The sequence below is a fragment of the Pygocentrus nattereri genome, chromosome 4 (genome assembly GCF_015220715.1).
Source record: "Pygocentrus nattereri isolate fPygNat1 chromosome 4, fPygNat1.pri, whole genome shotgun sequence".
Classification (NCBI taxonomy): Eukaryota; Metazoa; Chordata; class Actinopteri; order Characiformes; family Serrasalmidae; genus Pygocentrus; species Pygocentrus nattereri.
Window position 1 is genome coordinate 39,780,714 of NC_051214.1, and position 12,009 is coordinate 39,792,722.

At 38.9% G+C, this 12,009-nt stretch overlaps 1 protein-coding gene across 2 annotated transcripts; it reads right to left on the bottom strand.

Annotated features, from left to right (window-relative positions):
* Window positions 1-360: 360 nt before the first annotated feature.
* On the bottom strand, window positions 361-10,398 carry max (myc associated factor X). Of its 2 annotated transcripts, none has more exons than XM_017692572.2 (4): window positions 10,229-10,398; window positions 4,299-4,406; window positions 2,176-2,299; window positions 361-1,709 (listed from the first exon to the last, which is right to left on the bottom strand). In XM_017692572.2, exons 1-4 carry the CDS (start codon window positions 10,262-10,264, stop codon window positions 1,525-1,527), a joined length of 453 nt encoding a protein of 150 aa, XP_017548061.1. In that variant the 5' UTR covers window positions 10,265-10,398; the 3' UTR covers window positions 361-1,524. The 2 variants fall into 2 exon arrangements, with proteins under 2 accessions (XP_017548061.1, XP_017548060.1); XM_017692571.2 differs by having other exon boundaries at window positions 2,176-2,314; window positions 10,229-10,396.
* Between the last annotated feature and the right edge of the window lie 1,611 nt (window positions 10,399-12,009).

Genomic DNA, 12,009 nt, shown 5'->3' on the forward strand with positions numbered 1-12,009 from the left:
CAGATGCAGATACCCAGTGTTTTTCAGCCATTTTTTTCAGGTACATACCTGACAAATTATAGCAGTTGGGGCTAACTCAAACATTACATTTCTCTGGAATGTTAAGGTAATTTCTATAGAGAATTTGCGTCATGTCATGATTAAAACAATGGCATCTCTCTAAAATCATAACAAAGGTGCTGTAGTCTGAATAACAGCCATGGTCTGAAAAGTGTCTCAGCTGTAAGAACCAAGAAATCGCTGTGCCGTCATGAGCATCAGATGGCTTCGCATTAGCATTGTTTTTCTCAGTACAAACTAAAACTGAAAAAGTGATGTACCTCAGGTTTTGAATAAATGACCACAAAGCCACAACGTCTGTAAAGGATAAAATAGTTTTATTTATAGTCTCATAGTAAAGGTAGGCCTCAACTTGCAAGACAATTGTTGGCAGTATGTACGACATACCGGTAAGTTCCATGAAATGGAATCCAAGACCTATTTAGTATGTACTATGTACTAAGGAAAATCTGTGATAAACATATACTTACATCTCCTAGACGCGCAAAAATTTGGAGGACGGGGAAGGGTAGGGCTTAAGTTAAATTTCAATCAGCACTTAAATATGACCCTGGGATTTATAAGGTTTTTTTTAATCACACTGTAAAAGAAGCTCATTTGTTGACATTCTATAAATGTGCCATAACAGGGGGAAAACATTGACCAACTGTTCCCAAAAATTGCAAGAAACATACAAATTGCAGTACATTATTTTTGCGATGGAATGACAAATGCAAAATAAATGCATTCCTTTATAAAACCTTTTTTTCAGCCAGTTAAACTCTAGATCAAGCAAAAAGAACACCACACGTCTGGGGATTTTCTCATGTTTAAACCAAACTTGTCAGCTATTTGATTCCATTGTGGAGAGGCTACTTAATATTAACTGCTTTGATGCAGGTTCACGTTCATTTATGGAAAAGTACAAACAATTAAAAAGGTTAACCACTCCCTTGGAACAATTATTCTAGGGTGCATATAAGTACTAAACAGGATCTTTAACATATTCAACAATAAGAGGATAACAAAAAAAACATTTTTAGCAGTGCTTAGAGCGGTATGCCTCATGAGCCCCTTTAGGTACCTACTGAAGGGGGTACAGAAAAAGCATTGAGTCCTTGTATCACAAAGCTGCCTCATTTTGGTTTTGGGTTGTTTGTTGCTGCCAAGATGTGGGTGCCAGGATATAAGACAGGCAGAGAGAGTTGAGGAAGGAGAGAGGACTAGGTAGAGAAAGACATGAGCTTTATGCTGCCTTTCTGACGTGAGTCCTCCTACCCTAGTGGTCTTCTCTCCTTTGGCCTGGCCCAGCACCGGAGAAGGTTCTGCCGACATGAAACTGGAGGTTGTGGAGGCTCTGGTCGGTGCACACTGAGGAGGAGGAGGGAGCAGAGGAGGTGGAGGAAGGTTAAAAATCACTGCACAGGGCACTGCAGTGACCCTCCAGACTAGGAGATCCTGGAAGAGCCTGAGGAGGAAGTGCTCTTAGCTGGCCTCCACACGAAGCTTCTTCCGAGTGGGTGGCTCCTCCGGATCGGACTCTGAGCTGGAGTCAGAGCCTCCGTCAAAGGCTGACACTGCACTGCCCTTGGGATTGGTGTACAGACTGCTATCTGAGGAGTAGTTGGCCTGTAGCTGTGTGGTCCCCTTGACCTTCTCCAGCGCACGAACTGTAACAGGAAAGTAAAAGAACAAATTATGAAGACAGTACAACATTAACTATATAGTAATTACACCCTAATTTGATAGCCATCTGGTCCTGGTAATAATATAACTGCTGATGTACGTGACTGGACACCTTGTGGGCACTTCTCTTCAAAAGGAGAAATCCGTCCAGAAAAAAATTGTACCATAAGTAAACATTTAGATCAACAATGGACTGTGAAAAACACTATTGGAACAGGCAGTATAACAAATTAACTAGCAGCATAAGATACTAATAAAAATCTCAATTTTGTTTTCATTTTTTCATTTATAAGCGTTCAGCAGCTACGGAGAATATATAGCCAAATGAATTTTGCCTTCTAGAACAGACGCCAGGTGCCGAGTTTGGCACAGGGCACCCTGAGCAGATGACAAATGGCCACGTGGTATGGGGGTGATGGAACTTGTCCCTGCGAGCCTGATGCTACCCACCTTGCTGCTCCAGCAGAGCGTTCTGCCTCTTCAGGTCGTCAATGTCCTGCTGGTGTGTGTGATTTTTCCGTCGCATGTACTGGATGTACTCTGTGGCTTTGTCTAGGATTTGAGCTCGAGAAGCCTGTTTGATAGATTGCTGTCAGCAACAAACGAAATACTAAAATATGATGCAAGGTTACATTGTCTTTATCACACTCCTAAAGCTAGAACTGTTCAGCTCTACTGAGACACTTTTTTTTTAAACTAAAACAACTATCTTTCCCAAAGATAACCGTGTGAAAATGTCTTCTTTGGTTTCAAATAGATTTCTCAAACTAAAACATGGTCAGTTCAGAGTTAAAATCATTTAAGACTCTCAAAAATGAATTAATAAAGATGTAGCTTTTCCAGCACAGTTCATTTTGTTTAGAGAACATGAAAATTTTGGGATTGGGCAATTGAGCAAACATGTATCAGGAAGACATTTTCACAATACACTTAAATAATATATATGTATTTAAGTTGGACCAGAATAAAAATAATCAAAAGTGTTTACTAGTTTTAAAAAATACTAGTGAAGAACTACACTCACTGAGCACTTCATTGGGAACATCTGTCCAACTACTCATCTATGCAATTATCTAATCAGCCAATTATGTGGCAGCAGTGCAGTACATAAAATCATGCAGATACAGGACAACAGCTTCAGACGATGTTCACAACTATCAGAATGGGGGGGAAATGTTATCGGTGGCATGACTGTTAGTGCCAGACAGGCTGCTTTGAGTATTTCTACAACTGCTGATCTCATATTTTCATGCACAACAGTCTCTGGAGTTCACTCAGAATGATACAAACATCTAGTGAGCGGCAGTTCTGCAGACGGAAATGACTTGTTGATATGAGAGGTCAACAGAGAATGGCCAGACTGGTTTGAGCTGACAGAGAGGCTACAGTAACACAGATAATCATTCTGTACATTTCCGGTGAGCAGAAATCATCTCAAAATGCACAAAACTGTGAACCTGGAGGTGAATGGCCCACAACAGCAGAAAACTACATCAGGTGCACTTGAAAATCTGTAGGAACTGCATGATCCAATCATATCAATATGAACCAGAATCTTAAAGGAATGTTTCCAACATCTTGAGGAATCCATGCCACGAAGAATTAAGGCTGTTTTGAGAGCAAAGAGAAACCCTACCTAGTATTAGTATAGTGTTCTTAATAAAGTGCTCAGTGAGTGTAAATTCAATGTTTTAAAACAGATTAAACAGAACTAATCAGACTCTCTTTGTAATGAAACATGCAGTTGGTCAGTGTTCTTTAACTACTGATAATATCCACAGTATGGTCAGAAAAACATGATACAATGTGACATAATTGATCATGATACCCATACTTTCATATTGTCCACCCTTACAATAGGTTATTTCATTTTTCTAGGGGTTGTAAATACCACCCAATAGTGCTGCATTATGACAATGCTATTAACAATAACATTTCTTCCATGTTACATACTTTGCAGCACTACATCAAATTAACCCATCATGTTCTCTTGGACTCCCAGCATTGTCAGGATTCAAACCCACAATCCCCTGACCACAAGGCAGCTAACACCCATTTTCTCCTACACACAATATAATTATAGAAACTTATTGAGATAATATCTTATCACTCACTCCTACTTGCTACACTACACACTGAAGTCATTCAGGACATTTCATGCATCATCTCAGCACGAGTCAAACTGAGTCTGTGGAGAAAGCTAACTGTCTTGAGGTCCAAAAAAAGTCAGCGACACTCAATGACCCCAGTGTTAGACATGTCAAAACAAGTGTCAGTGGAATTTCCCCCACAATGACATTAGGCCTGAACTCAGTCTAGTTATCAGTGTGTAGTGTGGGCTACTCTTTCTTCTTCATTCAGCTCATCTCCTGCTGTAGCCTGCAACTGTCAAACAGCATCATTTAACTATTATCTCATGTTAATATTCAAATACTCACAACTGACAGGCTTTCAGTTTCAGACTAGGAGATGTAACTGGTTCATCACATCATAATAAAGCCAACTTAACATATACATAGAACCTTTAAAAGCTGCCTGTGCTCCACTCCGTTTTACCAGTGATGTTTACCAACCTTTTCCCCTTGCAAAGTAGGCACGGAATCCCGAAGGCTGTGAAAGCTGTCTTTGATGTGGTCCCTACGTTTGCGTTCCAGCGCATTGTGGTGTGCCCGTTTGTCTGCCTGCAATGAGAGAGTCACAGGGGTCTTCACAGCGGCACCACTGCCAGTAAAATCCTCCATCATAGTGACGCTGTGCTAAAAGGCCACCAATGCTTTGTCTAGAGGTCACCTATAGATGTTTCTGTGCTGTGAACTCATCCTTACTGTTTGTGTGTAAGCAAAAGTCAAATTTAATGTCACTTTTAAAAATAAAAAAGCCTATCAAGTCAACTAAACCATCTGTAAGAATGATGGGTTATATATATGCATTTGATAGGTTTTCAAGACCGCAAAGCACTTCCAGTAATACTGAAACTATGGCATGTATAGAGTTTATTAAATGAAATATGTGATGTTTTCATGCAAAGCATTTCTTACCTTTCCAAAATGCATCTGTCAATTATGTCAATTATGTTATACAATGGGAAATTGTGCACTACTTTACAATCCTGATAAACCTCTTCATTATGCCTAGTTTAGCTATCTTCAGACTGATGCACTGACGTCATGGCTGCCGGAGTCAAACTTCAGAAAGGCTCAGCCATTATGACCTACAGCCACAGCTGTAAAACCTGTTTAACGTCCAGTGACACATTAATGGGTGCCTCTTTTGCATTTCAACAACAACAACAAAAAAAAGCAAAACTGACTGATAGGTATTCACATACTACATGTGGTAGGGTGTGGACCTAAACCATGAGTCAACATGGCTGGTATGTCTATGATCGTACGTTTAATCCAGAGGCTAACTTTATTACTATTGCCAGGACTGAGAAGTGCAAGACATTTTGTTCAGTGAATAAAGGGTCAGATGTCACAGACTTTTAAAGAGGAATTCCACCACTTTCAGATTTTCACAACAATTAACTTAAAGCACTCAAACTGCCATGTGAAAAACTGGCAAAAAATCAGTTAAATTATTACAAGAACTTATGCGACTGTGTAATGAGCATGTAATTGCGTGCCTTCTAAAACACCTGAATTTGTTTATCATCTCATCGAAATATAAAGAAACACTTCCTCCCAGCACAGAGGAGTTTTCCTTGCAGGAAAAGATAAAAGACACTTTGGGGACACTGCAGACATCTTGACTCCAATCTTGTTCAGCGATTCCTCAAAGCCAGCCATGTACTTACACCTTTGCTGGAACTACCACTATTTAGATTTACCAGCCAAACACCCTTAAAATATGTCCTTTCTGATAAACAAAAAGTAGGTTTAAAAAAAAAAAAAACAGTTTCTGGGTTTTGGGGATTGGAGGTAGTGCTGGGTGGTAGTGACCAAATTCAGATTGCAAAATTTCCAATAACATAAAATAGCAGCATGATATAAGCATGACATCATCTCCAGAAAAAAAGTTCAATGTTTATACAATTCTTATGGATTTTTAACTGTTTTTTAACAATGTGAACTGCATACATTACAGTTAATCCAAGGTCCTGAATATTACTGCACAAAACAGAATTTAAGACTATAAAACAAACCAATCTGCAACAGGAACAGTGCTTTTTAATGGCCATTATATCAATTACATCTGTAAAAAAATATTGCCAAGAACAAAAGCACTATCATGGTGTGGTAATATGAACATATACCAGAACAGACAATACATCACCCAGCACAAACTGGTAGAAGCATGTTTCTCCCAAAACTATATACAATACCACAAGAACATGCCACAGTCCTGGCTACAAGAGTGGTGCTTAAGTAGAGAACACAGAGTAGCAGCTAACATGCTCTTCTTGGTGACACAGACAGGGGAGTAAACAGTCTACTGCATAGCATCTGGGTGTCTCCAGAGCAAACCTGTTAGCACTGCACACAAGTCTCGACTTCCCTGAGAGGCACATGACCATGTGTAGTGTGCACGCCTAGAATGATGTGCTACTCAAATCAAGGGCATAACTCTTGGCATATGCTTAGATGTCATTACTGTTACATAATAGGTTACCTGAGCACACCTCACACATAAACAACATTCCTAGAAATTACTTAAGCCTGGGTTCAGCCTTATGTACAGTGAGGCATACTGCAGTCACTCTTTATCTGAGCCCTATAGAATTTACTGCAGAACTCTATAGTAGAGAAATTAGTTTGTTAATCTATGGCAAACGTTCAAACTGCTAAAACAGCCACAGGATTTAAGCTACACAGCTATTAAAGCTACTTGGATGATGTCAGTATCACAATCTTCCCTGAATGTAACTTGTTCTCTTTTGTCTTGCTTATCATGCTGCAGAAGTTCATTCCACAATAGACGCCTGAATTGTGTCGTTCTCTCTAGAGAAACGCTAATGCTTTTATACTGGCCTTCATTAAATGTATAAGACAGTTTAATGAACCGTGAACTGAGATCACTATATAGTTTCATTTTCAATATTAAAGGGAAATTCCACCAAAATACATGGTACAAAATACATAAATACATGCTTACGCTGTAAACCAAGCCTCTAAAGGCTTTTTCACAGACAGTTTTTACATGAAATAGTTATAAATAGACTTCCTGATGTCTGAGATGTTGTTTTATGATCATTCTGAGATAAACTGTAGTCTTTAAAATCAATACATGGTGGAGAGTCACATACAGGGCGATGTGTAGCAAAACAGTGAATAAAGAAATAAATTTTCCCCAGATTTAACACAATTTCACTATTATCAACATCACATAAAAACTCAGACGAGACCTGAAGGCTTGCTGGTTGTTTTGGATATAAAATAAGATGGCTATGTTTCTGCTGTGTTGCACTCCTGAATGAATGACTTTGTTTACATGTCAAACACTGAATTATGCAGAAATTTTTGGCATGTTTCAAACACCAGAATCTCATATGGAAAATATGTAATAACTAATATATAATAACTATGACACGACCATAGACTAAAGAGCCCACAATACCAACTGTCTTAATAAATCTCATCCATTGCTGTTTTATTGAATGAAATGATTAAATATTCAAAATACTCATGAAAAATTAGGTTGTTTAGGGCAAAACAAAAGAGGGCAAGAGCTGACTAGTAACTGCACTGTCACATCACACTGGTGTCAAGTGTGCGTCAAATATACATGACATGCTACCAAATGTTAAAAAATATTCCCGGAGAACAAGGTTACATGTCGTATACTAGTACAGTGACATACTACACTGCTTTGCACTCTTAGCGATACTTTTAGCAATATATTTGAGACAATAAACATTATATCCATAAACATCCATAAAACAGTGAAGATCTGTTTGTTTTCACTTTACTTATATGCCATGTCCTTTCTGAAAGTAATTCAGAATTTGACAATTAACTACATTCTGTGTCATTTACTGGGTGTTTCACATTGTTTTGAAAGGGCAGTTCAAAATTAAAGGAACATTATGTTCCTGAAATGGAAATATATTCTGTGTAACATCCACAGTCCTGTGTGAGGTTCCATTTGCTGTACTTTCAAAAGAGTGGAACACAACATTTCGGTCTGTAAGACATTCTTTTAGTACAGAGTAGCTGTAACTTAAATAGTTGTACTTTGATATATTTGGAAATGTATATGAAAGATGAACTGAATATTATCACCCAATCATTTGCAGAACACCTATCCAGCACAAAAAAGTCAGGTTCAGACTGATTTACTAATGTACCTACAGATATACAGATACAGCCTGTAACAAAACGTGATTAAGTTATAATGCTCAAAACTAGAACAGCTGGTCTAAGGAGGTCACGCTCTATGGACATTCTGAGCTTGCATTCAATAATAAGTAGCTGCAGTAGTTCAAAAAGCTGAAGGTGTTCCATCAGCTTTGATCCACAGTAATCAGAGCATCTCATAATTTCTAGGTCTGAAACTCCAGTACAGAAATGACAGCCCTTTTCTTGATCATTTTCAATTATGGCACAAGAATTAAACTACACATGCTGCTCCCCAGCAATTTAAACCTCCAGAAAATGATTGTCACTGACGTCAATAATTTATCTATATAATCTAAGATAATTTAACCCAGTGCAATGTATCATATATCCACTAATCAACAATTCATGTGCCCTCCAATTAGTGAATTCAGCAACTTTAAGGATCACCCATTGTTCACTGATGCACACACAACTGGTATAACCTCCATAGAAAAATAACGCCAACAAATGGGACACTCTGGAAAAGCTGCACACGAGTCTAGTGGCCAGTGGTACTGCATTCACTGGAGTGATCAAGCTCTACCCAATACATTTGGGATTAGTTGGAGTGGAGTTTGTGATCCAGAACTAATCATCCAACATCAGTACCTGACCGCACTAATGCTTTTGTGGCTGAATGCAATCAAATCCTAATAGCGATGCTCCAATATCTAGTGTAAAGCCTTCCTGGATGTGTAGATGCTGTCCCTACAGTAAAGGGGGAGACACACTCCCTATTAATGCCTGTAAAAGAACAAACAGTTGGATGAGCAGGTGTCTACAAGCTTTTGGACATATAGTGTATAATCAACACTTCTAAGTCCCTGTTATTTAGACCTGCAGCATGAGATGTCATGGACAAGCACATGCACCCACATGCTGAAATTAGAAAGGATAAATGTTAGCCAGCACAGACTCTAATATGGACATGATGTGCTGATCGTGGCGAACTAAAGCCACGGCTTAACCGGCCTTCCTTCCAGCATCAGTGGCCTGCTGAGCTGCTCTGTGAAACAGGCAGCACCAACCAGCCTGCCGCCTACAAGCTGCAAAACGAACGCATGAACATTACAGGCTCCATTCGGCTGTTCAGGAAATAAGCCTGGAATATGCCTTGTTCTGCATGTGGCATTAAGTCATTAGTGTTGAGCACAGTAAGTTACCTACCCGACAACATATTGTCAAAAACGGAAGGTATTATCACCATTAAAGGCTAAAAGTGGAGTAATTGCCCCGCTTATTGAAATCTCGGTGATTCTTCCTGTAAAAAAACAAACAAAAAAACAGAAAAAGAAAAGCACAAGTGAAGCTAATGTTAAACTATATTGGATATGACTGATAATTTGGCTGTAACGTTTTATATATTTATATATATATATATATATATATATATATATATATATATATATATATATATATATTTTTTTTTTTTTTTTTATTTAACTACACTCTTTAAAATGGTTCTTCAAGGGTCAGACAACTGTTCCATTTAGAGCTATGAGCTCTACATGAAATCATGTTATGCTTAAATGGTTCTTTGCATGGTGTAATGGTTCTTCAGGTTACTGTACATGGTTCTACATATAAACATTCTGAAAATGGTTCTGGATCACTAAAAACGGCTATTCTACTGTTACAAGCTTGATATCACAGCAACTGCAGAATGCTTTTTGGTGTTGCATAGAACCATTTAAAAAAAAGATCTGAAACAACAATCTGAAGAACCATTCCACCAAGCAGGAAATGGTTCTATATACAGAGAATGGTTCTAAACAGAACTATTGCCTTTACTGGATTTAGCTAACGTTACACTCTTTTTTAAAAGGCTAGTTTTTCAAAGGTTTACTTATGAACCCTTAAAGAACCATCTTTCCTAAAGAGAGCACTGTTTTCTAAGCTCTGCAGTAACGTTAAACGTAAAAAGACAGAGCGATAGAAGTACAGAACCCTCTCAGATCACAGTACACGTTAAGGCTGGTGTGTTTTTTACTCATTTTGAGCCCATTCTGTCTAGAACTGAACTGCTGATGTGGACGATAGGTTCGTGCTGCTAGCTGGCTAAAGCGCTTAGCTCGAAGCCTCTCAAATCGAAAACACAGGGCGCTTCGCTCGGGCTCTCTCGCTACCTGCAACGGAAAAATAAACAAAAAAACAAAAACAAGCACAGAAATAACACACGAACTCACGTCACTGTCGACCTCGATGTCATCGTTGTCGCTCATTCTTCGGTGAAGTGTGTTAATCTAAGAGAAGTTTGGCTTTAGAAAACGACATGAAACGGACCAAACCGTCACCAACAGCGAGAGAAACGCAACGAAGACCAACGGCCGAAACTCCGCCGCGCGTGACTCGCCTACACGCGGACCATTAACACGACAGCCAACCGCGAGCAGGACTGTGGGATTTGTAGTTTTTTTCGCGTTGCGGGTCATTGGCGTCAATAAAGTGACAGAACTACAACACCCATGTAACGTTTCAAGAAAGCTGCTTCCTTGCGTCGTCGTTTAGCCTCGTTTGCGGCTGGGATTTGTAGTCCAGAAGAACCCCAGGTTTAAGGGCTGTGGGTAAGACACGTGGAGTGTTGGAAGCTGAGGTTTTTGTTTGACAGTAGGGCAGGTTCATGAAGAATGACGGCATGATGCTTGTGTATAGCTTAGGCATGTAACTGTTGAATGGATTATGTTCAGGCTGTCCTATAACAGTAGCTATTTCTTGTGAAGTGCAGGTGAATATCAGGCAGAGAGGTTGTTTATATGCTCTCCGTACGGCCAGTGTTTAAGAATCTTAAGACTGGTCAGCTGTGTAGACGTGTTTACGTTTAACATAGCATATTCATTTCTGTATTAGGTTACAATCAATATTTTGGTTATTTAAAATATGAAAAGGGAGGTATTAAAGAACAGCAATAAAAAAAACATCCTAACATGTAGCCAGAACTATTTCTAACACAAAAAAAAGTGTTTCTTGGAAACAAAAAAGAAAAAAAAACTTTTTTTTTCCAGAACAGATCTGATGATGGTGCATCGACTAAAAAAGTGTCCTCTGGTCAGCAAATTACCTGACTTCTTATTATAGCCATCTGCATAAGATGACATGAAGGACAAAGCAGTGCATAAAGAACACTGCAGTATAATTGGAGGAAATCCAGCATGATGCATGAAAAGAAGAGACTTTTCTCACTGTTGTGAACAAATTACTGCTAGCTGCTGCGAGTATGTGTCTCTTCAGTCACAGCCCATAAAAAAATTGTGATTTTTATAGGCTATCCCATAACCTCTGTTGTTAACAGCAGCAGCTCAGTTCCCCTGACATAAAGGCAAATAATATATTTCCCCCCTCCACAAAATAGTACAGCAGATAAGGAGCTTACATGGTGGATTATATGAGCTGCTGGAGTGGGATCCGTTCATTGGTTAAAAAAAAAAAACAAGCGTAGTGCCACATCCGCTTGGCCACAAGGTCAGAGGGCTGGAGGGAATTTACCCAAACATACCCTTCATCAGCAGCCGGCCTTTGGCCACCATATTAGTGGGGCAGGACAGTGTCTGAGGTTTGTAACACTATAGTTTGCTAAAGCAGCAATAAGGAATGGCTTAAATAATGTAGTTTGCACCGATGAGCCATGGAAACCGTTCTTTATTTAGCATTCTCTACTTAACACAGGCCTATACTGACCTCTAGCTAAGAAGGTCCAGCTCATAACAAGCTTATGACCTGTAAAAGTTCACTTTAGCGTTTAGCTCAGCAAAAGTAGTTTAGTTATATATAAATATATATTTTTTAAAAATATTCACAAATGCACCAGCTCTTTCATTTTATTTTGCTTCTTGAAAACAATTTTTTTTTAAATAAAGCTTTTACCCCACAACCCCACAGCACCCCCAGGCCTCAAAAGAATAAATACCACCCAGGAAAACATAATCAAAATTTGGAAGCAAGTTTATATTACTTTGTTTACATCGTCATA